The sequence below is a fragment of the Sus scrofa genome, chromosome 4, assembly GCF_054392235.1.
Source record: "Sus scrofa isolate SSC_HxYL_T2T_F1_AM1 chromosome 4, Sscrofa_HxYL_maternal_Yorkshire_Landrace_v2.0, whole genome shotgun sequence".
NCBI classification, from domain to species: Eukaryota; Metazoa; Chordata; class Mammalia; order Artiodactyla; family Suidae; genus Sus; species Sus scrofa.
Genome location: NC_139386.1, coordinates 92,378,715 through 92,404,505, shown reverse-complemented (window position 1 = coordinate 92,404,505; position 25,791 = coordinate 92,378,715). Strand labels below are relative to the sequence as shown.

The following is a 25,791-nucleotide window of genomic DNA, read 5'->3' as shown; positions in this document are numbered from 1 at the left end:
TCCAAGCTTCCCAAAGGTGAGGTGGGGTGCCTCAGCAAGAACAAAAATAAGTTTTAGTTTTAGGTGACTGTGTGTGAAAGCGGTTAACATTGGGCCTAGAATATTAAGAACTCTCTAACGCTTAACTCTCTCCCTCAGTCCTTTCCTCCAAACCTAATTCACCTAATCAATTCTAGACTCCGCCCTTTCTGGGCCCGCCCTTCAGCTTGTAAGATTGGCTCTTCCTCCATTTCCGGCTTCTGGGACCCGGGCGCAGACGGCTTCCGGTGTCATGGCGGCCTGAGGTCCCGGCAGTCGGTGAGGCGGCTGCAGGCCCCTCCCTGCAGAGCCGCTGGTCCGGCGGGCGGGGATGTGACCGAGGGCCCTGCCGGCCTGCCTCGGGCGTCGCGTCAGCTCCGTGTCAGTGCCCTCAGTCCACACCGATGGCTGGATCCGGCTGTGCGTGGGGCGCGGAGCCGCCGCGGTTTCTGGAAGCTTTCGGGCGGCTGTGGCAGGTACAGAGCCGCCTGGGTAGCGGCTCCTCTGCCTCGGTGTATCGGGTGCGCTGCTGCGGCACTCCTGGCTCACCCCCCGGCGCCCTGAAGCAGTTCTTACCGCCAGGAACCACCGGGGCTGCGGCCTCGGCCGCCGAGTATGGTTTCCGCAAAGAGAGGGCAGCGTTGGAACAGTTGCAGGGTCACAGGAACATCGGTAATTGCCAATATCTCCCTTCTCTTCTTAACCAGGTCTCAGAGCAAGCGTACACTCCCCCTCTCGGCCTAGCGTACGGTCTTCTGTCTTTTAGGCGGGAGAAGTAGGTCCGGCCCTGGCCTTATCACCCAACCCAGGACCCTTTCCCATCCCCCTTTCACTCTCATACTGACTGTAATACGGTGGGCCGCTTTGCCCAGTGTTCTATAGTAGATGCTCAATAAATTCTGTTTTGCTTCAGTTCTGTTTGGAAAATGCTGCACTTACTAGCACAGAGAATTATCTTCTGTAGTGAAAGGAGGCATGTCTTTACTAGATTGTCATGTCTTGTTCGGAAATTTTTGAATCTTTGCATACCAGTGAAAAATGGGAGATAGTTCTAGTACTTGTGACGTCAATGCTAATAGCTGATATAGATGTTACCTGATACATAATTTTTGTATGGATTTGGGAGAAATGACTCCCAAATTTTTCATAAGAATCCTTATAGAAATGTGAAAATGATACATACGCACTTTATACTTTTACCCACTTAAGACCATGTTTCATGATTCAGATATTCACAATGTAAGATATGTAATGATTACTGATGATTGAGCTGTGAAAATAGTTTTCATTGCTAATACACCAACAGAGAGCATTTAATTATGACTTTGGCTCATAGATATATTACTTACTGACAAGCATGATCCATATTTATTGTGAATAGTGACCTTTTTAATATTACCATTTGGAGAAGAATTTCTTAATAGTGTTGCCCCCCCTTTTTTTTCTTTTTTAAGGTTTCCTGAATGATGTAGGTAAAATCTGATATTTAAGAGGGAAATATTTTACATTTTTATAGGCCTAAGGACTTGTTGACTCTAAAAGATTAGGTTAAAATGTCATCTTGAATGTCTTGACCTCTCCTTTTAATATTTAATTATATAGTGCTATTTTGGATCAAGAACCAATCTTCAGTTTTGGTTTTGTACATTGTGACATTTGCCTTAAGAATACTTAGTATTTGGATTTTTCTTTTGCTCATTTTTGCTTGGCACCCAAAGTGCATATTCACTCATCTCTGAGTGCTTGGGAAGCACAATTTTAATTATGTGCCATATTTAATATCTTTGAATTGTAATCCACTGTTGAAGGTCCTCTTATTTTATTAAAATAAAATAACCCACTTGCCCAAAAATCTTACTAATGGGAAAAATAAATTACGGTGGCTTGCTTGCTCATAACATTAATCCTTTTCTAGACTACCTCAAATTTGTATCTACTTTAGTAGTCACTTACTCTGAGTCTGGTTTTTAAAGTGTTACAATTTGTTTCTTTTTCTAGTGACTTTATATGGAGTTTTTACAATCCACTTTTCTCCAAATGTGCCATCACGCTGTCTCTTGCTTGAACTCCTGGATGTCAGTGTTTCGGAATTGCTTTTATATTCCAGTCACCAAGGTTGTTCCATGTGGATGATACAGCATTGTGCCAGAGATGTTCTAGAGGCCCTTGCTTTTCTTCATCATGAGGGTTATGTCCATGCAGACCTCAAACCACGTAATATATTGTGGAGTGCCGAGAATGAATGTTTTAAACTCATTGACTTTGGACTTAGCTTCAAAGAAGGCAATCAGGTAAGACTTATTTTCCCTCCTCACCCACTCAATTGTCTAAGCCAAATATTTTAAAATAACAGAGGTAGTTTAGTGGAGACTTAAAAGAGATATTTCTGTATAAAATACTGAAGTGACTGGGGATTAAGCAGTTAAAAAGAATTTCTTTGCCATACGTAGATATGTTTGGGTCAAGTAGGGGGAACTAGTTTGAGAGGGCTCTGGAATTATTAGATGTACTTTACTTCATAGAATGGTTGTTTTTTGTTTGAACATTTGGTTAATTGCTGAGTTACTGTTAATTTGTCTGATGGCAGAACAGATATGACAATTCTGGCCAACGCATCATTCTTCATGGTTTATCAGCTCTTTGCAGAGTGTCCTTATTTATCAGAAGTGCGTAATGGGCAAGAGAGTATCTAAAGAACTGAGCAGTAGTGTGGAAAGTGCACAGCTTGCCTTTAAGAACTGCCCAGTTAATGAACCAAAGAATTATGGTAGCCAAGGACTAAAAATTTTGACGTCTCATTTGGCAATAGGTCACTGCACTTTCAGAGAGGTAAATACACCGTTGAGATGGATGTCAAGTGGGTAGTTTTTTATTGGTTATAATATTTACTCATCTTCTTCAGGATGTAAAGTATATTCAGACAGACGGGTATCGGGCTCCTGAAGCAGAACTGCAGAATTGCTTGGCTCAGGCTGGCCTGCAGAGTGATACAGAATGTACCTCAGCTGTTGATCTGTGGAGCCTAGGAATCATTTTACTGGAAATGTTCTCAGGAATGAAACTGAAACATACAGTCAGATCTCAGGAATGGAAGGTAAACTGCACCAGTGTTTTGCTTTAGAGTCCTTAATCCCAAATTAAGAGTACTCAGTTTGTAATGATTCTCTTTGAGGACTCTCTGCTTCCTTCATCTCTTCCTTATTCCTCTTAACTGCATTCGTGTTACCTTCAGTGCCTCTCCTCACACCCTTAGCTACGGATGTTCTAATGAGCATTGAATACTCACTGTTCCTAGCCTGGGCCTGGCATGTCTGAGTACTTGATAAAATGTTTGAATGAATGTATTTTCCCAAAGAAGCAAAAGTGATTTACTTTGTTTAGTAATGTAGTTGTATTACATTCTAAAATATTACTGAAAGTACAGTAGTATTCTCTGAGGATTGTTAGAGTGGATATTGGTTCTTTTACAAACAAAAACTGGAGGAACAGTTTTTGTAAAACCACTTGTTCCAGATGGTACAACTGGGTCTTCCAGACCTGGGCTCCAAAATCTGTCCATTCTACTCAAAGTTTACTGTTCTGTCCACAGTTCCACATTGCTTTGTATTTGTTGGTACTCCATATGTGAACTATCCTGAGAAGGTGACTGCTGCTTTTAAGACTGTTTCTTTGGGAACATGGGTTCTAAGTTTCAAACCTCTGACATAGGGAATAAACTATGTTATGTTTTCAAACATATTGAGACTTTATTTAATGTTGTGATGATATCACTATCCCTTTAGGCTAGAGGTTTGATTAAACAATGCAATGTTTAGGAATTATTATTGGTTTTAATATTAAACAAGTATTTTTTTTTGCGCATCTAACACACAGTGCATGGCTATTATACCAGATGGAATTTAATTTCTTTTAAACCCCTAGTCATTGCTATCTGATGGAAGCAATCTCTTGGAAGGAGTATTTTAGTATCCTAGCGGGGGTACCTAATGCTTACTTTAGGCAAAAAAATGCTGTCACATGAGTAAAACCAGTATCATTGTTTATCTCAAATAGTCAAGTATTCTTCCTCTAGTGCTAATATAGATACAGATCAATTATCTGCATTAGCTTTGACTAACTTTGAGCTCTTTGGACTATTTCTGCCTGAGCCAGAGCCAATCAGAACTAGATGCCATTTGGACATTTTTTCGGGTGAAATTTAGAGGTGTGATGTGTACTAATGGAATCCGCAGTAGTCACATCCTAGATAAAAGCATCATTATTCTGCATTCTGTTACTTTCTCTGAAGGCAAAATTGCTGACTATGAGCATAGGCTCAAGTTAAAACTCTAGGTTTTTTTTATCTTGCCTCTACCTTTTATTATTAAATAAGTTATTTATTTAAGTAAACTATATTTTGCTTTCTGTAAAATGAGAATAATGATACCACGTGTCTCATAAGAGTATTGAAAAAAAGAAACAATATCTATATCTTAGTGTAGTGTGTGGCCTGTGGTAAGTATTCAGTAAATTTTAGTGCTAATGATGATATCAGGTCTTTTTACTCATATACACATTTCCATAGCATTCAGGAAGGAAATGGTATGTTCTGCAAGGATTTAGGGTATGAGTAATGATGTGGCAGATTTAATTTTTAAAAACTGCTCTGGTTTCTCTTTGATAGCTTATTTTATTTCTATTGGAAAACCAATTGAAGACTCATCTCGAAGACACTCTGACTCACCTAGCACACATTTGTTTTCTTACTTTGCATTAAACTACATTTCTGTGTGGTTGTTTTGGTATTTGTTTCTTTATCCATTCATCTTGTAAATGTTCACAGAGTACCGGGTACTGGGAATGGAGAAAAAGATGCTCCTCTTGTCTAGAAGTTTATAAAAATGTATATAATCTCCTTCATTGAGATTGTATTCTCTCAGAAGAGTGTTTTCTGTTGCATTTAACTTATTAGATAGGTCAGTGCTATGTGTCTAGTTCTCAATAAATACAGATTGAATTGAGTAACCAAAGGAAGACTTTCCTCTGTCTTTTAGGCAAACAGTTCTGCTATTATTGATCACATATTTGCCAGTAAAGCAGTGGTTAATGCCGCAATTCCAGCCTATCACCTAAGAGACCTTATCAAAAGGTACATTACATTTTGTTTTAAGCTTGCTTTGTGTATATTTACTATAGGAAGCTTTTTTTTTTTTTTTCTGAAGGGAATTATTATTTCTGGTTTGCTTAATCATGTGGAGGTTTTGCTCCTTTAGAATTAAAAATTTTTATAGATATTCTATACAGGCTAGCTTCTATAAGAAACAAAGCAATCAAGTCATTTTACTGAATTTATTTTGAAAGGAGTGAGTGTTCTTTCTTTCATGGGGAGTACCAGATGCTGGGCTCTTCTAGCAGCTGTTTATGCAGTGGAAGATAGATGATAGGCCACTTTACCTTTGACCTTTTATAGCTCTGGCAGTTGTATATACTTGATGGAAAGCAAATTTTTAAAGAATCTCTATTAATTAAAGACTAAGTTTACTTTGGACTACTGAAAAAGTTTCAAGTAAGATCATTATATATTATACTTTAAATACTCACCATCTGGAGACAGATATCTGAGTAAATCCAATCACAGTAGGTATTTTAAAATAAGAAATAACGTGTGTTATCTGGTGGTTGATTTTTCACATTTCTAGCATTATGGGTCAGAAATAAATAAAATAATTAGTATTGTTGCAAAAGGGTGAATCTCTTGATCATGTCAAGTATTATTTCTTTGGAATATTGACCTTATAAACCTTCCAATTTGTTTTGTTTTGTTTTTGCTTTTTTTGGTAGGGCTACACCCAAGGCATGTGGAAGTTCCCAGGCTAGGGGTCGAATGTTATTGGAGGTGCAGCTGCCAGCCTATATGCCACATCTACAGCAGTACCAGATCTGAGCTGTGTCTGTAGCCTACACCACAGCTCACAGTAATGCTGGATCCTTAACCCACTGAGCGAGGCCAAGGATCCAACCTACATCCTCATGGATGGATACTAGTTGGGATCGATAATGCTGAGCCACAACAGGAACTCCTTTTTCTTTTCTTTTTTTTTTTTTTTAATTCTTTATTTTGAAATAATTGCAGATTCACAGGAAGTTGCAGAAGTGTTACAGAGAGGTCTATGTCCCCTTCACTCAGTTTCCCTAGTAGTAACATCTTAACATAACTGTAGAGCAATATCAAAGCCAGGCAGTTGACATTATAGTCTGTGGACTCAGATCTCACCAGTTTTAGCTGCACTTACTTATGTGTTTGTCTTTTACAAATTATAGTAGTTTTAAATGGCTGTTAGTATTTGATTGATATTAGATACATTACATGTTACGTTAGAAGCAGTGTAAAATTATATAATGGAGTCTAGGATAGAAGTCAAACTCCTAAGTTCTAGTATTGACTTTGTTATTTGGACATGAGGTTTGGTTTTGTTTTAATAATAGCTTTTCCTCCTTTCCTCTACAACTAACTAATACTAAATTTGGAAGTTACAGAAAATTGTGAAGAGAAAAATAAAAATTATAAATCCATTTTTTAGTGTTAATGCTTTGGTATATTTCTTTTTAGGATTTTTCTTCATATTTTGTTGTGTATGCATGTAAATTGAATCTTTTTTTTTAAATTGTAGACTAAAACACAGATACTGAAAACAAATGTGTAGCTTAACAAATGCTTAGGAATTCTCTTATCCATCATTCAGGATGAAAAATAGAATTTTACCAGCTACTCCAGAAGTACCCCATGTACCCCATCCCAATCTTAAGCTCCTTCTTTCTTCCTAAAAGTAACCACTACCCTGACTTGGATGGTTATTCATTGTTTTCATTATAGTTTCATTATAGTGCATCCCCGAAGACTATGGTTTTAGTGTTGCTCTTCCATTAAAAAACAAACAAACTCTTTTAAGTTTCTTTCTTTCTTTCTTTCTTTTCTTTTTTTTTTTTTTTTGGTCTTTTAGGGCTGCATCCACAGCATGTGGAAGTTCCCAGGCTAGGGGTGAATCAGGGCTATAGCTGCCTGCCTACACAACCACAGCAACACAGAATCCAAGCCATGTCTGTAACCTGCACCACAGCTCATGGCAATGTTGGATCCTTAACTCAATGAGCAAGGCCAGGAATTGAATCTATATCCTCATGGATACTAGTCAGAATTGTTTCCGATGAGGCATGATGGGAACTCCCCTTTCAGGTTTCTTTTACTCTAAAAAGCCCCTTGATGATGTTCTTATTCTGTCATTTTTACTTCATTTGATTAACTAAAGATGAAATAAATGCTTGATTATCTTTATTTACTTGTTTTCGTAATGAATTGATTCCCTGTCATCTTCCACAGCAGATCATCCTATTTTTGAAAGGTCACAGTATGATTATTAACTAGTGATTTTAAATATATTTGGTATATTTCAACCCATTGCAGCATTTATCCTGATTGAAGCTGAAATCCCATCTTTGATGAATGTGAGACTCTGTATGTTGGTTTTGGTAGACCTTATTACTTTTGATAGCTTCATAGCTATCTGGTGTGATAAGATGTACCCAGTTCACCATATATATTTCCTGCCCCAGACCTGGAAGTGACCACTTCTCCAAGTAGCCTGATTTCTTTTAGGAGGAAACAGTATATTATAACCCAGTCTGGGTATGAGAATACTCATTGCCACTGGGGTGGTCATTGTTTCTAAACCTATTAAGTGGACAAAGTTTATACTGGTATTTCCAATTTAAATTGAATACCACAGTGTTTTTACTTTTGTGTTACATCTCTATCTCTTTTCTCTTATGTCAAGAGTTCTGGTTCTTAAGGACAAAGAGCATACCAGATTAGAATATTTCATAATTACTCATTTGCCCTATTTCACATTACACTAAAACAGTCTCAATAGTAGTTCTTTAGTAAGATTACCAGAAACTTTTATTTTTGCATATGCTTTTCCCATTCTTCCCCCATTTGAAAAATAGTTATATCTGCATTCTCTTGTTATGTAGTCATTACATGCTGTATGCGCTCTGTTTTTAAACACTGTCACTTCATTTTAGTTCTCTGTGTAACTAGATATTTAATATTCACCACTGATCCTCATGTTGTCTCTCTAATCATTTTGGTATACTGAAGCTTGTTGTCTTGATTATAGGATTAATGTTCTTTGAGTTCTTGTATGTTAATAATGGTAAAACTGTGCTTAGTATATGTGAAAGTCTGTTTATCTGGGTATAAAAATCCTTGGCATACATTTTTCTTTTCTTGAGTGTCTTAAACATATTACAGTTGACCCTTGAACAACAGTGGATTTAGACTGTGTGAGTCCCAGTTATACATGGATTTTTTTCAGTAGGAACTGTGCTATCTGCATTTGGTTTAATTGCTGGGTGCAGAACCATGGAAATAGAGGAACTATGGATATAGAGGGCGAGATACAAGATACATGGATTTTTGACTGTATGGAGATGTGCCCCTAAGGGTCAAGGGTCAACTCCACTCCATTTTCTTCTAGCATACAGTGTTACTGTTGAAAACAGTGCTGATAACACTGTCTTTATATTAAAAGTCACTTTTTTTTTTTGGTCTGGATTTCCAGAGGATTTCATCTTTTTCTTAAAATTTGCCTAGTGATTTTACCAGAATAATAGATTTTGATTGTTCTGGGTTGATATTCTGAGGAAGTATGTAGTTTCTAGTCTTTTTGTTTTAGGGAAGTATTCTTAAATTACAGTTTTTAAGAACTTATTCCATTCCCAAGCTTTGGTGTTCTTCTTTAGGCACACCCATTCTACATATATATTAGATTTTCTTTTACTCTATTCAGTTATCATCCCTTTCTCTTGCATCTTTTAAAATTTATTTCATTATTTCTTTTTTTCCCCTGAGATCTCCTAGCTCTTCCCCTCCCCTACTTTTTTCCTTTTATCTCTTTCTCAGTTTTTATTTACCCTATAAATTTGGATTCTCTTCCCAAGATTTGTTTTCTCTGTAGGACTCTGCCCTGGAAGGGAGCTTCAGCTGGTTGGTTTTGAGAGGTCCTGGTGCTGAGATTACTTTAGCCCCTTCAGACCTTGTAGAGGGCCCCTTGCCTTCACTTGGAAGTAGAGTGTGTAACTCCTGGTAGTTTCAGCTCCTTTTCTCAAATTGGCTTACTCTGCTTTTCAATGAATACCTGCTGGCTTTTTGAGGTTATTTTTTTTTTCCCCCCTCTGGTTCATTATATCAATTGTTGTGTTCCTCTACTTTCTTCTACATAGGTGCTAAGGTAGAGCAAGTCTTACTGATATTTATGGTCTGTCCCTAGCCTTTTGTGTTTGGGGGTCTAATGGGATTACCTGCTTTTGTTATAGATGTTTGTAGACTTTTGATTTTGCTATCAAATTGCTTTATTATTAGGGGGATTTGACAAGATTCAAAGTTATTGCACCACTACCTTCTTTTTTTTTTTAATTGGATTACTCTAAATCTATGTCTGGCTTTTTTTCACTTAGAAAAAGAGGTTTTTTTTTTTCTTTTTTTACAGAGTATTACAGAGTATGGACCACTTTCCCATTTTGTATTTACTAATCAAAAACATTTTAAATTAAAATATAATATTATGTCTTAGGTATGTATAATAATTTGTTGAACTATTTACTCACAAATAGCATTTAAATCTTTTGTAGGTAGATGAATGATTCAGTAAGTCATGCTAATATAATTAATGCTGTGGTGAACATTTAGACATTTTTATTTTCTTCAGTGGTTGCATTTTCAAATGATTTGACAAAAATTGTAAAAATACCTGTTTTTGTATTTTAGCATGCTTCATGATGATCCAAGCAGAAGAATTCCTGCTGAAATGGCATTGTGCAGCCCATTCTTTAGCATTCCTTTTGGTAAGTTGTGTACTTTATTTGTTTCTTGATTATTTGACAGCCACATAAGACAGAACTAATTTATATTTCTAAGCTCCTTTGCCTTGATATTCATCAATTTATTGGGGGGCATTTATGTTTAACCATGTTATAATGAATTTAACAGCCCCTCATATTGAAGATTTGGTGATGCTTCCTACTCCAGTGCTAAGACTGCTAAATGTGCTGGATGATGATTATCTTGAGAATGAAGAGGAATATGAAGGTCAGTGCTTCCTAAATTATATTTTATTGTGTCTGTGGGATAGTCATATCAATTCATAAAATTCCTCATATTTTACTAATTTATATGTGAGGATGTTGCACTATATGATCTCTAAAATGCTGTCATTTTTTGTTTCCTGCTATAGATTTAATGTGCCTCTCCCCCCTCAAATTTGTGTGACAAAGCCCCGCCCCAATATGGTAGTATATAGAGTTGGAGACTCAAGGAGGTAATAAGGCTAGATTAGGTCATGAGGATGGGTCATGATGGAATTAATGCCCTTTTACAAAGGAAAGACAGGAGAGCTCTCTCTCTTCTCACTTTCTCTCTCTGCCATGTGAGGATACAACAAGAAGGCAGCTCCGTACATCACACATCAAATATGCTTGCACCTTGATGTTGGAATTCCAGCCTTCAGAACTGTGAGAAATAAATATATTGTTTAAGCCACTCAGTCTATAGCATTTTGTGATATTAATCCAAGCAGGCTAAGACAATTCCTAAGGTCTTTTCAACTCTTCTACATCATATAAGCCTTTACCAAATAATTAAAAAGATTATTTTTCCCAGCTACTACTTTCTCTCTGTCATTCTAGTCCTGCCCTGTGCTTTCATTTCTCCTTTTTAGCTCTCTTATTTGTATTTAACAGTTCATTCACTCAAGGCATATCTACTGAGTATTACCACTTGCCACTGTGGAATTATTTCTTGTCTTTAGTATAGTAGGGGAGACAGTTATATAAACAGTTACAGTTTTGATAAATCTGAAGGTAGGGTAGTATACTGAGGCAGAGAGGAGGGGTTTTAACTCAGTCCAAGTGATGCATGAATGGGCATCTCTACAGAGGTAATATCTGAGCTTTGCTAGTAATTGGAGTTGCTTGGCTAAAAGTTGAGGGGTTGAGCTAAAGGTAGCTCAGAGACAGAGATGAGAGAAAGTGGCATGTTCAAAGAACAGCAAATTGTTTGCTATGGGTCTGTCTTAGGATGTTCTTTGAGGAGCAGTCAGTTAAGACTAAAGAGGTAGCCAGAATACAGATATCAAGTAGGTTTGCTTGCTCTGTTTAAAAATTTTACATGTGGAACCTAAAATATGGCAAAAATGAACCTATCTACAAAACAGAAACAGATTCACAGAGAACAGACTTATGGTTGCCAAGGGGGAGAGGGGAGGGAGCGGGATGGACTGGGAGTTTGGGGTTAATAGATGTGAACTGTTACATTTAGAATGGATAAGTGATGAAATCCAACTGTCTAGAGCAGGGAACTATATCCAGTCTCTTGGGATAGACCATGATGGAAGATAAGAAAAAGAATGTGTATATGTACATTGCATACATATATATATGTATGACTGGGTCCCTTTGCTGTATAGCAGAAATTAGCATAGCATTGTAAATCAACTATACTTTACTTTTAAAAAATTTTTAAAAAAGAATTTGGGCTTTAATCCCTGAGATAGTAGCACTGGAATATAAACTACACAAAAGAAGTTTGCATCGGGAATAGAATAGTCCCTAGCTTATGTTCAGTGCTCAGTAAATATTTGTTCTTTGTTGAATGCAACAAATAGCCATTAAAATTTAAACTAGGAGAATGATATAGTCAAATTTGGGTTTAGTCAGAGCATTTTGGAAGCAGAGTAGTGCATGGACTAAAAAGGAGGCCCAAATTTAAAAACATCAATTGCTTAGTATTAAACATTTTCTTTGTGGAAAGTTAAAACCTTTACAGATGAAGCTAATTTTACCACACTGTCTCTTGTAAGGGTAAATCATTTTATGTCTCTCAGCTTTATGGTAAATGAAGCACACATAATTTCTTTGAATCTGTGACAGTTGTAAGAATCTTCAGTTTACTCTATTTTTTAGGATGCCTATTTATCTGAAAGAATACTCTTGTCCTCAGCATTGTTTTCATCAGGTCATCATGATACAGTAGTTCTAAATAATCTCTTGACATCTAATTCAAACTACTACTGAAATCCCTTAAGTATCTACCTACTGTACAGTCTTCATCATCTAATTCTGTCTCCTAATTTTATCTCTATAAAACTCAAGCTTGGACTTTCTTGAATAAACCTTAGGGTAGACTATACATACTCTTTGCTGTATATCTTGCTAGGTAACATCTTTTTTCTACTTCTAAATATACTGAGTATTTAAATATTTTAATATGCTATTAAATCTTAATGTTTAAGAATCTTACATGAACTAAAGTGCAACAGACAATATAGTACCATTAAATGCCTTTGTTCTGATTAGCAAGATCATTATCAAATAACACAAGTTTTTGTTAAGTGTGACTAGCTAAAATTAATGTGTTAGAATATCTGTTTTGTATTCCTCGTGGTGGTAGGGAAGAAGTTTAGACCAAATTAAATCACAAATCATGTATAAGTTAGAGTATTAACACAAAACAAAACAGAGAAGTAAGGGAAGGAGTAAGATAGAAAAAAGAAAAAGAAAAGGAAGGAAGAAGGGAAGACAAGGAGAGAGAAAGGAAAAACATTTTTAACTAAAAAATCATGGGAAATTAAAAATATATGTATATATTCCTGGAATGGGGAAGGCCTTTTACTAGTATGGCACAAAACTCAGAAGTTAACAACAAATTTCACCTTTACATAAACTATCATAGACAAAAAATTTACAGCTCTTATCACAGACAGAACACTTATAAATCAAGCCAATAGACAATGGATAAAGGATATAAATAGACACTTTATATGAAAGGATGTACAGTGTATCTCACACACTTATTTTGTTCTCATTTATTGAAATGCTTATTCCATACTTTGATATCTGTGTTACCTGTCACATTGACAGTGAAGAAGATACTTGAAAACCCTCTTATGGGTAAGTAAGGTACACGAAAACATACTCTCATACATCTCTGGAGAGAGTTTAAGTTGGTGAACGTTAAGGAAAGGCAAATTGATACCTTTAACAATTATGAATTCATATCAGTTTTGACCTAAAAAATTCCATTTCTAGAAAATTAAGAAATATACAAGTGAAATGAGATATGTACAAATTTATCTTATACAGTATGATGGCAAGAAGTTTGGAAATAGTTTAGTTATTTAGCAGTAGGTCACATATTAGAGAATTTATCAACCATTTTATAGAGTGAAATATCATACAGCCATAAAAATAAAATAGAAAATTTCATGTAATGACATTGAAAGTTCTAAAAAGAGAATGTTATTTTTAAAAAAGCAAGACTGGAATTTTGTACTTAAAGCATATATGACATATGTAACCTTATTTATGGAAGGATACAGAAGAAACTGATAATGTTTATTGTCTTCAGGGAGGGGAACAGAATGACATTTTGGAAAGTGGAGAGAAGACTTTTTTGGATTTTGAATCAATTGAGTGTATTAACTATTCAAATCTTTAATTTGGAATTTAAAAAGAAAATTATTAAATGCATTAACTTTATATTGTTCTGAATTTTGGAAGTTGTAGAAAATAACCTCATTACCTAGATGTGGATTCCTGAATTCTTTAATTTAAAATTTGAAAATAATGAATGTTGGCTAGTTACAACAAAGTTGTTACTATTGTTTTTATTAATAACTAGATGTTGTAGAAGATGTAAAAGAGGAGTGTCAAAAATATGGACCAGTAGTATCTCTGCTTGTTCCAAAAGAAAATCCTGGCAGAGGACAAGTAAGTGAATGTTTTCATATTCCAGAATAATTCAGAGGTTATTAAACCCTGTACAAAATGTTTTAGTTCTATAGAAAGATGTACACAAAATGTTGCTAGGGATTATGAATTTTCATTAAGGCTGCTTGTATTTTCTTGTACTTTTCACTTTTTCCAAAAGTTCTGTAATATATATGCACGAATATCAGTTAAAATTATTTTTAAAAAATGTTAATCTACTTTAAGCCATTGTATACAGGCCAGCTGAATCATATGCCAATTTAGGTCAGGGTCAGCTACAGAAATATTTGGCCCAGTTTTCTTGTAATTATGTATAGTTAGAAAACCATTTAGGTTAGGTTCTGATTGTAATAGAATTGTCAGTAGTAATTTAGACAAGGAAAATGTACCAGACTGAGAATCCTGAAAGCTGAGTTCCAGTCTCAACTTGACTGGCTTTATGATGAACCTTATTAGATTTTTCATCTATAAAGTGTATAGGCTAAAACTATGATCACAATTTCTAAAGAAAACTGTATGCTCCTAAATGAAATAATATGACAGTAAATATAAGAGAAATCTTTTATTTGTAGCTTTTGATTTTTCAGGAAACAGGATATTGTTTTACTCTGTCTAAGCATGTCTCAACCTCAGTGCCACTGACATTTGAGCGGAATAATTCTTTGTTGGGGGAGCTGTCATGTATATTATAGGATATTTAGCAGCATCCCTGGCCTTTGTTCACTAGAAGTCCTCCTCCCATCCTTCTCCTCAGTTGTGAGACCAAAAATGTCTCTAGGCAGTGCCAAATGTCGCCTGGTAGGTGAAATCACCTCTGGTTGTAGATTTATTTTTTCTTATGATTCAAGATTATGAAAATTCTTAGCAACAGGATAAAAGAGAAAGAAATCTCACTCTAGTCTTATCGAAAGGTTGTTATTGCCAGTCTGGTAGTAACAGCATTTGCCTCATTTGATGTTAGGAACATACTAAATACATCATTGCTGTTTATTTATTCAACGAGTATTTATTAAGCATCTGTCATGTTCTAGGCACTGGGATACAACAGTGATCAAAACAGATAAAAGAATATATAGTGATAAGTGCTGTGGAGAAAAAGATTGGAAAAGAGGTTTAAAGGGTGCTGTGGTGGGTGGATTGCAGTTTTAAATAGAGAAGTGAGGAAGGACATACTGGATTACTTTTGTGTTGAAATTTGAAGGAGGTAAGGAGAGAATTCTTTCAAAGGGAGCCTCAAGTTCCAAGGCCCCGAGTGTGCCTGATAGATTTGAGGAGGTCAGTGTGGCTTTGCAGAGTGAGAAAAAGGGAGAGTTGTAGGAGATTAGACCAGGAAAGTATGGGAGCGAAGAGGGCAGATCAAGTAGAGTGAGCCTTGTAGGTCACTGAGATAACATTGGCTTTTATACTAAGGAGAAGGGAAGGTATTGGAAGATTTTGAATTAAGGACTGACATGATCTGACTAATGATATTAACCTGACTGATCAAAATGGAATGGGAGACATAGAAGAGAGAAATGGAATATTTTCAGGGGAGAGGTATCTGTCTTTAAGATGACGTGAAAAAATAAGTCTTTATGAGCAAAAAGACATTTGTTTTATTAGCAAAAGAAGTAAGCTTCTGTTGACATTTAAAGAAGAGTGAAAGCAACTTTTGATAAACATAGAATCACAGATTTAATTTCTTTAGTTTATTGAAAATGTCTGTTGCCCAGTTGGTAAAGCCAATTTGAGTTTTTCGGTTCAAATTAACACTATATTTCTTTTTAAGGGATATTGCCAAAAAATACTGGAAAATAGATTAGGAGATATATTTTGTGATTACAAAAGGTAGTCAAAGTTAAAATGATAGCACTCTAATATAATTTAATTTTATAATAAATTATAAAATGTGTTTCCTCCTTATTTAGTGTGGAATGATGGAATTTGTAAACTTACAGGTTATCTGTGAAGCAAGGAGTATAGTAGAAAGTATGGTACTCTTTCTGTAAGTGCATGTCTACTCATTTATTGAACTTTGTCATAGAATGAAAGAGACAAAATCAGTTCCACTTATCCATTTTACAATAAATATGAATTCAGAAAATGCTATCATAGGCCAGAATACCCTAGGTCTAAAGTCACACATCATCCCTAACAGAAATATTTGCATGAGACAGAAAGTGACCAGTCATAGACAGAGCTTGGTGCTTTGTTTACCAGTGAAGGAAGAGTCCATTAAAAAAGTGCTTTATTTGAAATTGCTTCTTTTTATGCTCTGGAGGTTTTTATGCCCTTTGGAAATAACTTTGCTCTGTCAAGTGGGAAAAGGGCTCCTATGAAAAGGGAAATGAAAAAGAATAACCTGCCTGAACTTCTAAGGCAGATCCAGTTTTAGGATAAGGTACACATGAAAGTTAAGAATCTGGGAATTGATGTCCTTAAAACTATCTATTCTTTCATCCTCTTTAAAAGTCTCTAAGTGTCCTAGGATGCTCGCACCTCAGTTTGAAGAATATTGATGTAACTAATAAGGCATACAACTAAGGCAGGACAACTAAGGTAGGAGAGGCAGTTCTTTTCCTGGTTCACAGAATTTAAGGGTAACTGAGGACAAATCATTTCACCTTCTTGAAACTTTTGCTTTAGTAGACCATCAGAAAGAACTAAAATTATTATGATATTTCACCTACCTATGGAAAAGGAAATTATCCTAGTTTTAAACTTCTTCCATTCCATTGTTGTAGCTTCTACAAATCTTCTTTGAGGCACTGTTGAAATGCAATTGTTCTCTGGGTGTTTGGCCCTATCCTCAGCAAGCATTATTCAGCACTCCTATTTAAACTTGGCAAAAGGATGGGATGAACATTTTGATAGAACTTCTCAGAATTGAACTGAGTTCTAGGGAAATACTCCAAGCTTTGCTATTCAAAAATATGGTCCATGGACCAGCAGCAAAGGGATGCTGGCATCACCTGGGAGTTTGTTTAGAAATGCAGAGATTCAGGCACTACGTTAGGCGTAATGAATCTGTATTGTAATAAGGTCCTCAAGTGATGTTTTCTCTGTCCTCTTACAGGTCTTTGTTGAGTATGCAAATGCTGGTGATTCCAAAGCTGCTCAGAAATTACTGACTGGAAGGATGTTTGATGGGAAGTTTGTTGTGGCTACCTTCTACCCGCTGAGTGCCTACAAGAGGGGATATCTGTATCAAACTTTGCTTTAATCAGTAACCTAAGGACTATTTCCTGTTTCTCCTCTTCCATTTCCTTGGGTTATTGTATTCTACATCTGAATGCAGAAGTACCCCTACCATTTTGAGGGAATACTTTGTACACTTATTCAGTCCTACTAATGTGCAGCCATTGGTTAAGCAGTGACTGCATTGCACACATTTGGCACTGAGTAGGACAAGACCTCTCAGCTATATATTGAGGGGCTTTAGAGCATCCATGTGGGCAACCTTTTTTTGTGCAGTAGGGCAAGTGCTGCTCTTCAGTATGTAACCTAAACAAATATTAACTATTTCATGTGATCATGAGGCAAAGATGAATAATATGTTGTAGTGAATATTAACAAATATGTTAGAGTTGGTGACATCACTTACAGATTATTCCTTTATGTTGTCAGATGGTTCTTCCTTATTGTTGATATCCATGGTTGGCACTGGATGCTCTCAGTAATGTTAAGTAATCATCAAGCAACAGTTCCCTGCTGTGTTCTTAACACTGAGTTATGAATTTTTTTTTAAAGGAGTACTGTAGTACTGAATATTCCTTTAAAGAAACTGCAGTGAGCCTATCTGCATTTTTAAAATTAAGGCTTTTAAAATAGAAAGCTGATGCTTGATCTTGCACAATTTTTATGTCTAGTATGTATGTTTGAGTGAGTGTGCAGTTGTGAAAGGTTAGAGAAAATTTGAGTCAGTGTTCTTTATAGTGTGAGTCTTGTAAGTTAATATAGTCTATGCCCATCTCTTCCCTACCTGTTTAATATCTGTAAGATTTAGGATACAAATTTTTTGGAAGTTAGTTTCTTTGATAGAATGAAAGGAGAAAATAGTTCATTCCTGAGAGGCCCAGAACAGATGAGTATAGCCTGAGTTATATTGAAACTTTCTAAAGTGAACAAACTGTCTTAAAAAAGTTTTGGTAAATTGCCCCATCCTTCCATCTGCTTTAGACCCTGCGTTAGCTCATCTGTTCTGTACTGAATCTTCTATGAACACTGTAAGATTTCTCAAGATAAGAGTTCTGCCTACTATGATGGAAAATTGAAGTGGGTCAAAAAGAAAGAATTAGTTGTTCAGTGAAGGGAAAAGGGGGGGAAAAAAAAGACAGGGTGCATAATCAAGGATTTTTTATTTCTTCCCTTCTCTCTCATCTCCCTTCCACTCCTTCTTTTCCTCTTCCTCCATTCTGTACCTCTATCCTGAAGAGAGGTTAGAGGAAAGCATCCCCGGTGGTCTGGCTGTTGACTGCGAGGAAGTAAACAAAGGTGTAGCTCTCATAAGGTGGAAGTAGAAAGGAAGAAAAGCCCATAAAGAATTCTTAAAAGCATTAGCAATCTAATGTGTCCCTGGGTAGAGGTTACTAGTATGCAGAAGTTCACAGACACAGATTGATTATGTGGTTTTAGGAATTATAATTAGGCATTCTACCCACTTTATAGAAGATTGTCTTCAAAGGTTTAAATCTTAGGAAACCTTTATAAAGCACTGATTATACAAAAAAAAGTTATATACAGGTTCTGAATTTTTTCTTACCTAAATGAAAATTTTATTTATTTATTTTTTTCCTAAGGAAAAAGTCTTATATACCTTACCCTGCTGGAAGCCTCCTCATATAGTCTTTCTTTGTATGTGCCATGCAGGTTATTGAGAGCCCAATTAAGAATTTATGGGTTAGAGAATGAATTATTATACCCTGTTCAAACAATTACTATTTGATATTTTAATTACAGTTAATCTGATTATTCAGGACTCTCCTTAATATTTATTAAGAAACCAAATTTTCTATAATAAGGAGGCTGATTAGTGAATTGCCAAAAGGTCTTGTGGCCTGATGCCCAAGGGAAAATTGTATAGTAAGCTTCTAATATGTGCTCTTGGAAGGACAGTAATTTTTCGTTTTGGTACTTTCAGAGGTTGATTAGCTGCTCTGGTTTCATATAAAAATTGAAGAGAGTATAGCCAGTATTTTGGAGACCTAAGCTTTCCTAAAACATAACTGTTTGTGTGGGTAGCAGCTTAAATGGTGATTAAAAATACCAGGTCCTTCCATACATGCTGATGAACACAGAATGCAGATGAATTCTTTTAAAGGGCAAGTATTCTAAGTTAGCATGTATACCTTTTTCATCCCTATCCCCACCAAAAGAAAAATCCTTACAAATAAACTGCAGATAGGCTGCTAAGCTTAATGATGCAGTATGCTGCTAACATCTTGATGCTGAATTTCACAGCATTCTTTGATCATCTTCTTATTACTGATGTATTCATGCATATATGTAGTGTTTAACACTGTAGAATTTTATTACAGGAGATGCTAACTAGATTTTTAAGGGAGCTGAGGGAATATCGATGACCCTAAGTAACCTTGCATTGAATTAAATATTTTATATTTAAGCCACAGAATTGAAGAGATGCCTCCTGTGATTTAAATTATAGCTCTTAGCCCATTACTACCAAAGATGACATTTGCAGATTCTCCCTCCCTCCTCTGATATTATAAGAAGTTTAATCTTGGTATCTTTCTTTAACCTAAACCAAATATTATTAAAGATGCAATTTTCATGTTCCTTTTAGGATGGAACATATACAGAGATTTTGACTCCTTGAAGTTATTAAAAACATAGAAGTTTTCTTTTTGAGAGGTAGGGTAAACAGCTGAGCGTTCATGTCACTTAACCCCTACCATTTGGGAAAATTTTATCTCAGGTAGTTTTTCTTTCCCTAAATTAATATCTACGGTTCTTTACTCTTGCCTTCTAGTTTCTTCTTTATTGTTCCATGGTATTGTCATGGTACATTTTTGTCCCAGAAAAGGCATATGAGTTGATTATTCTATAGGAAATCTTTGGTTCTTTGGAAACATATTTGGAGGAGGTGGCTAGCTAGCCACTGTCAAAACTTGTGAAAAACTTTAAATGCTGTATTTAGAGGAGGAGAATAAGTAGAGTCGGACACCTCAGTAAAAGCACTGGCTAAAAGAAATTATTTGCTGCATTTTTAAAGGAATAATAACAAAATTATCCTCTTGCAATAAGAAATTGCATTTATTGTTACTGGATGTCTTCCTTGTTTTGTAACCATCAGTATAGCAACCCTTCGCAGAAAAGTTCCCTCTGCTATGCCTTGAGCCATTACTATGGCTGCTTTTAGAAGTTTTACTCATCCTTCTCCCTGTTTTCATTGCCTTCTAGATTCATGTTACTAGGATTTGTATTTTACCTTTGAGCAAATTTATTGTAAGAAATGCTGCCGGAAAAAGTGCTGCCATGTAAAGGAAGATGAAGAGAAACTATGGGTATAAGGTTTGTTTTCATCTTAGTACACTGGACTTTCACCCTGGTAAGGGTATCAGTTACCTTTCTGGGATAAACTGTAGTCAGGATAGCTCATTTGAGTTTATTTCTCAAATGCAGATAACTGGCATTTTGGCATCATTTTCTTCTTAGTTTTATATTCTGACCCTACAGAATTAGGCCTGTTTTAGATAATTTCTATTATTAGTTAATACTTGGCAGCATGACATTTAATTTTTTTATAATTTAATGAAAATCAGCACCATAGTAACTAATGGTAATTGTAACAGCATAGTTACTGGGTGAGGGAGTGGAGGAGACACTCAGTAACAACGTGTTTTATCTGGACTTTTATGCAAGGGTACATGGCTTTATTCAGATTAGGGTACAGATGGAATTGCATCATGGCTTTTAGTCTGGTGGATATGTAGACAGTCAAAGATTTAAGCAAGTGCCTTGTGTTTCCTGGAAAATACTGAAACTCATTTGGGTGTAAGCTTCCCAGATGATGATTAATTATTGCACCTTTGCCTTTTCCTTGGAATAATTTTTGGATTGAGTCGTGTAGTATAAAACTCCAAAATTCCCTTGGTTTACCTTCTTTCTGTATGTATAAAACTATTCATATTTGGGTTTTTTTTTCCTGATATTACATGTAATGGAAAGCCAGAGCTGTCTGGCAGAATCTAATTGTTCATTGGATCTAGTTCCATTTTTAGTATTAGGTTCCTTCTTCAAATCTTATTACTGTAGCTCTCTAATATAATTTATTTATTTCTTATCAACTGTGGTCACAATATAGACCAGTCTTTGGTCACAGTTAGCTCAAAAGAATTTCCATTTCTTCTTAAGGTGCTCAATAAATCACCTTTACTTTGAGATGGTAGCCTTTTCAGGCTAGTGTTACTTTCTCTCTTTCTCAATGAATATATGAATGTCAAATCTCTATGATACGGAATTCATCTGAGCCTCTTGTGGTTTATTTGGATAAGTTATGTTTTCTTAGTTATAGAGGAACGTGGATGTTTTGGTCTTTGAAGTACCCCAAATTTTAAAGGTTTTGTTTTGGTAGGTTAGCTGCTTCTCTACCTGACACCACAGGATGTATCATGCTTGTTTTCTTAGCCACTTCCCCTCCCACAGTGTTTTTCACTGCTTTTTAAGTTATGTAATGACCAGTAGGTTTACACAGTGACATACAATTGACAAGTACTTGGGAATATTTAAGAAGGTAAACAATTTTAACTATTTTTGCTGCAATTTTATAGGAGAAATGGGCTGTAAAAGAAATACCTATAAACTAGAGAGCATTTAGGAAATTGTATATTTTATAGGTGGTCGTGAAGGTGACCTTCAGGATATGATACATAGTTTACACAACCTTTGTTCTCCTGATATGAAATTTTTATTCATTTTCCTATAGCTCAGCACTTTCATTGTCCCTTATACTGCTTTATAAGGATTAATGTTTTATATTTGCTTTATTTGTGCTTTTCAGAGAGTTGTCATAATCATGGCAGTTGTGTTTGTGGTACCATATATGCTGGAATTTGTGGGAAATTTATAAAATGATTGCCTAAGTGTTATTTCCCATTAAATAAAGTAGGTATCACAATATCCTAAAGAAAACTGATGACTTTTTTGAAAGTCATACATACATGTTTTATAATCTAGGTTCATGGTATTTTAATTTAAAGGCAAAGAGAAGCATTCTGTATTATTTTGCCTTATATGAAAAAAGCTTATTTTGTTGTACTACTTTGTACAGTAAAAATAAGTTACATTCTGGAGGGAGGAAAAAAAAACCCAAACTGGAATTGTTAAAATTTTTGTTCCTTTTGGGAAACCCCCATGTAAACAACAGAGCTATTTGTTATCATCAACTCTTGATTGTCAGCAAGAGAATTATTTGTAGTCACTTTTTTTATCCTAGGTTAGAACTGCCTTCCCTTTCTGACTTTTCCCCTTAATAGTGTTCGTGATGTCGGGACAGTGAATGTAGATGTAGTGAGGTGTTCAAAATCATACATCCACATCATGCATCTGTGGATTCAAAACCTCTTCAGTTATTTGAATTATCTATAGGTGTATTATTTTTATTAGCATGGGTTGTCAGAAGTCTGCCAAATTTAAGAGTAAAGAACAGAAAGATGAGTAATAAAAATAAGAGGAAGAAAGAAAATGGCTTCCTTATTGGTATTAGTAATCATCCATATAGTTTATGATCTAAAAATGATATTTATTTTTTAAAATCCAAGTTTGGTACCTGTAACATAGAAACATTGCCTTTCCTACACATTCCTCATTGTCGTTTCCCAGAAAATTATTTTAAGAGTGTATGAGACCAGATTAAATATCCATATTTAATTTGTCTAGTTTTTAAAAATAATTATTTGAACTCTAGCTTTTTGTGAATTTGGTATACATCAACATTCATGCAAATCAAGGATCAGAAAGAAACTGGGAATTAGCCATCTCCATGTCTCCCTTTGCACATTGGGTACAGTGGTTGGCATTAGTATGCACTAGCTGCAATGTTATAGCACCTTATGGAATTAAGTAGTGTTTATTTATTATTAAGTAAAAAGGTTAAGCTGTATCTCTGTAGAATATCTATTTTACAGAGTGTAAAGCTGTCATATCATTTCCAGCAGGATTGAACTCCTTCATTCTTAATTTTTTTGAAAAAAACCTAAGTAATTTAACATTCCTTTATATTCTCTTAACAGTGTCAAATCTGGGGTAGAATGGATTCACCCCCCCCCCTCCCGCCAAAGGGCTCCATCTTTGTTATCTTTTGGTCGCTCTTTGAAATCCAGTTATGATCAATAGATTTTAACAGTTGATGGCTTCCTATATCAGCACTGGAGTGGTTGGTTGTGATTATTAAAACCTACTACTATTTTCCCTCAGTAACATGTAATTGCTATGTTTTTGATTAGAAGGTATGGCTAGAAAAAATGTGAATGATCACTTAAACCAAAGCCAGTTATAAGGAGTATTCTCTCCTGTTGGTTTACCTTCACCTCAGAACTACAAGAATATTACAGTACACAGTGAATAGTTGTCTATAACATTTCTACCAGTTGTTTCAGTAGCATTGGTCTTGGCATTTCTTAGCACTATGGTTCTCTATTTTCGGTGATGTCTTATTTTTTGTGAGGGTTTTCTTTTGTTTGTTTTTTTGTTTTTGTTTTTAATAAGTGGGACTATAAATGTAGATGTGTATCAGTACCAAATAGTTCTTTTCTCAAATCCTTGTATTTCTAATTTCTATTCAAGTCTTTTAAACCTGTTTTTTTCTTGCTGAGTAGCAAAGAACCTTTATTTTCCTCGAAACCTAAAAAAGTATGGACACTGCGTTTCAATTAACTGTATTGCATATAGTTTTTTGCCGAAAACTATCTGTAAACACAATTGCCTTGTTCAGTTTTGTTGTAAACTGAATTACCCTAAGATGCACTGTTGATATGCTTTCTGATGTGTTTGTTTGATAAGGGTGATAAAATAAAGCTTAAAAATACAAGAATTGCCTTTTTATTTCAACTATTTCTGTGTTCAGTATAAATATTCAAGTTTAGGTAACAGGTAAGTATACGTATTTTATGATTTAATTTTTACTGAGAATTAACCACTGAAAAATTTCCATGTAGTTTCATTTACCCATTTCTAAAGAATATGATTTTTCATTTTTGAAAGTAGTACATCACACTGATAATATGGAGATGTAATTTTTTATTTTGGAGTAAATATTCTTGATACTATAGAAACAGCCTTGTCCATATTTAAAGATAGGGCAGATTATTTTTGTGAAAGAGTGTATATGGTTATGGTTAAAGAATTGGGGTTCTTCTTTTTTTTAAAATGAATTTTGTTTTTTCCATTATAGTTGGTTTACAGTGTTCTATCAATTTTCTGTTGTTCAGCAATGACTTAGTCACACATACATAGATTACATTCTTTTGCTCTCATTATCCTCCATCATCTACTACATAAAATTATATATCTGAACAACCAAAATCCTTGAGTCTTAGCATGATTATATTGAACTTGCTAAGCAAATTTTCAGTTTAAAAAAAAAGTTGTTTTATTGTAATTGGTACCTATCTCCACCATTCTACAATTTTTAGTAGGAATCTTTGACTTACAAAAGAGGATGGAACATGAGAGAGTTTGCAATACATAACTACTAAATCATTTCCAAAAGCTTTCCATGCCATATTTTTTTGTTTAAAAAGGCAATCCATGTGATTAACTACATTTTAAATCATGTTTAGATAAAATGTTTTGAGAGAAAGAATCGAGCATTTAAAGGCTTGACTTGAAGAATGAAAGCCGTAGTTAAGCAGGACCTGAACAAGTTGAAATTAGAGAAGTGATTATTAGTTTTAGTTCAGCATTTCCTAAACTGTATCCTTGGAGTATTAGCATGCTGTGTGGTACTAAGAAGCTTTGGGGATCAGGGTAGGATGAAAATATTCCACAATTAAATAAATTAGTACATTGCATACTTTTTCTAATTTTCTCAGAGAAGTCTAAACAAAAAGGATAGTATAAGTCAATGCTGGTATAACTTTCACCTAAATTCACCTATTGTCAACATTTTGACAGTTTTTTTTCAAAAATTTTTTTGAAGTATAGTTTATACTTTTCCATATTCTTTTCCATCATGTTTTATTTATTACATGATATTAAATCTGGTAATCCCAAACTCCTAATTTATCTCTCCCCTACCCACTTTCCCCTTTGGTAACTCCGTAACTGAGAGTCTGTTTCTGTTTTTTAGATAAGTTTAATTATGTCTTATTTCAGATTTCGCATATAAGTGATGTCATGGTATTTGTCTTCCTTTGACTTTACATAGTATAATATCTAGGTCCATCCATGTTGCTGTAGACAGCATATTTCCATTCTTTTTTAAGACTGAGTAGTGTTCCATTGTGTGTGTGTGTGTGTGTGTATACCACATCTTAATCCATTCATCTGTTGATAGACATTTAGGTTACTTCTATGTCTTGGTTATTGTGAATAGTGCTGCAGTGAACACAGGGGTGCATGTATCTTTTTGAATTATAGTTTTGTCTGGATATATACCAGGAGTGGAATTGCTGGATCATATAGCAGTTCTATTTTTAGTTTTCTAAGGAACCTCCATACTGTTTCCCATACTGGTTGTACCAATTTATATTCCCACCAACAGTGAAGAATTCACTATACCCTCTCCAACATTTGCTATTTATAGACTTGATGGCCATTCTGACCAGTGTGAGGTGGTACCTCATTATAGTTTTGATTTGCATTTCTCTAATAATTGGCCATGTTGAACACCTTTTCATGTGCCTACTAGCCATCTGTATGTATTCTTTGGAGAAATGTCTATTTAAGTTTTCTGCACATCTTTCACTTGGGTCATTTGCTTTCTTGATGTGTGAGTTGTTTGTATATTTTGGAGATTAAGCCCTTGTTGAT

At 35.1% G+C, this 25,791-nt stretch overlaps 1 protein-coding gene across 1 annotated transcript; it reads left to right on the top strand.

The window, feature by feature from the left end:
* Positions 1 to 281: 281 nt before the first annotated feature.
* On the top strand, positions 282 to 23,848 carry UHMK1 (U2AF homology motif kinase 1). Its single transcript, XM_021089503.2, has 8 exons — positions 282 to 690; positions 2,017 to 2,309; positions 2,921 to 3,112; positions 5,052 to 5,146; positions 9,824 to 9,900; positions 10,046 to 10,144; positions 13,733 to 13,821; positions 16,877 to 23,848. The coding sequence occupies exons 1-8, from the start codon at positions 423 to 425 to the stop codon at positions 17,021 to 17,023; spliced, it is 1,260 nt and encodes a 419-aa protein (XP_020945162.1). The 5' UTR covers positions 282 to 422; the 3' UTR covers positions 17,024 to 23,848.
* Positions 23,849 to 25,791: the final 1,943 nt, after the last annotated feature.

What these genes read in the sequence shown, in the direction of transcription:
- UHMK1 (XM_021089503.2), top strand. Translation starts at nt 423, where the DNA reads ATGGCTGGATCCGGCTGTGCGTGGGGCGCGGAGCCGCCGCGGTTTCTG. An exon ending in TCAGATCTCAGGAATGGAAG is followed by an intron (nt 3,113 to 5,051) that starts GTAAACTGCACC and finishes TCTGTCTTTTAG; the next exon opens with GCAAACAGTTCTGCTATTAT. An exon ending in ATTCTTTAGCATTCCTTTTG is followed by an intron (nt 9,901 to 10,045) that starts GTAAGTTGTGTA and finishes TGAATTTAACAG; the next exon opens with CCCCTCATATTGAAGATTTG.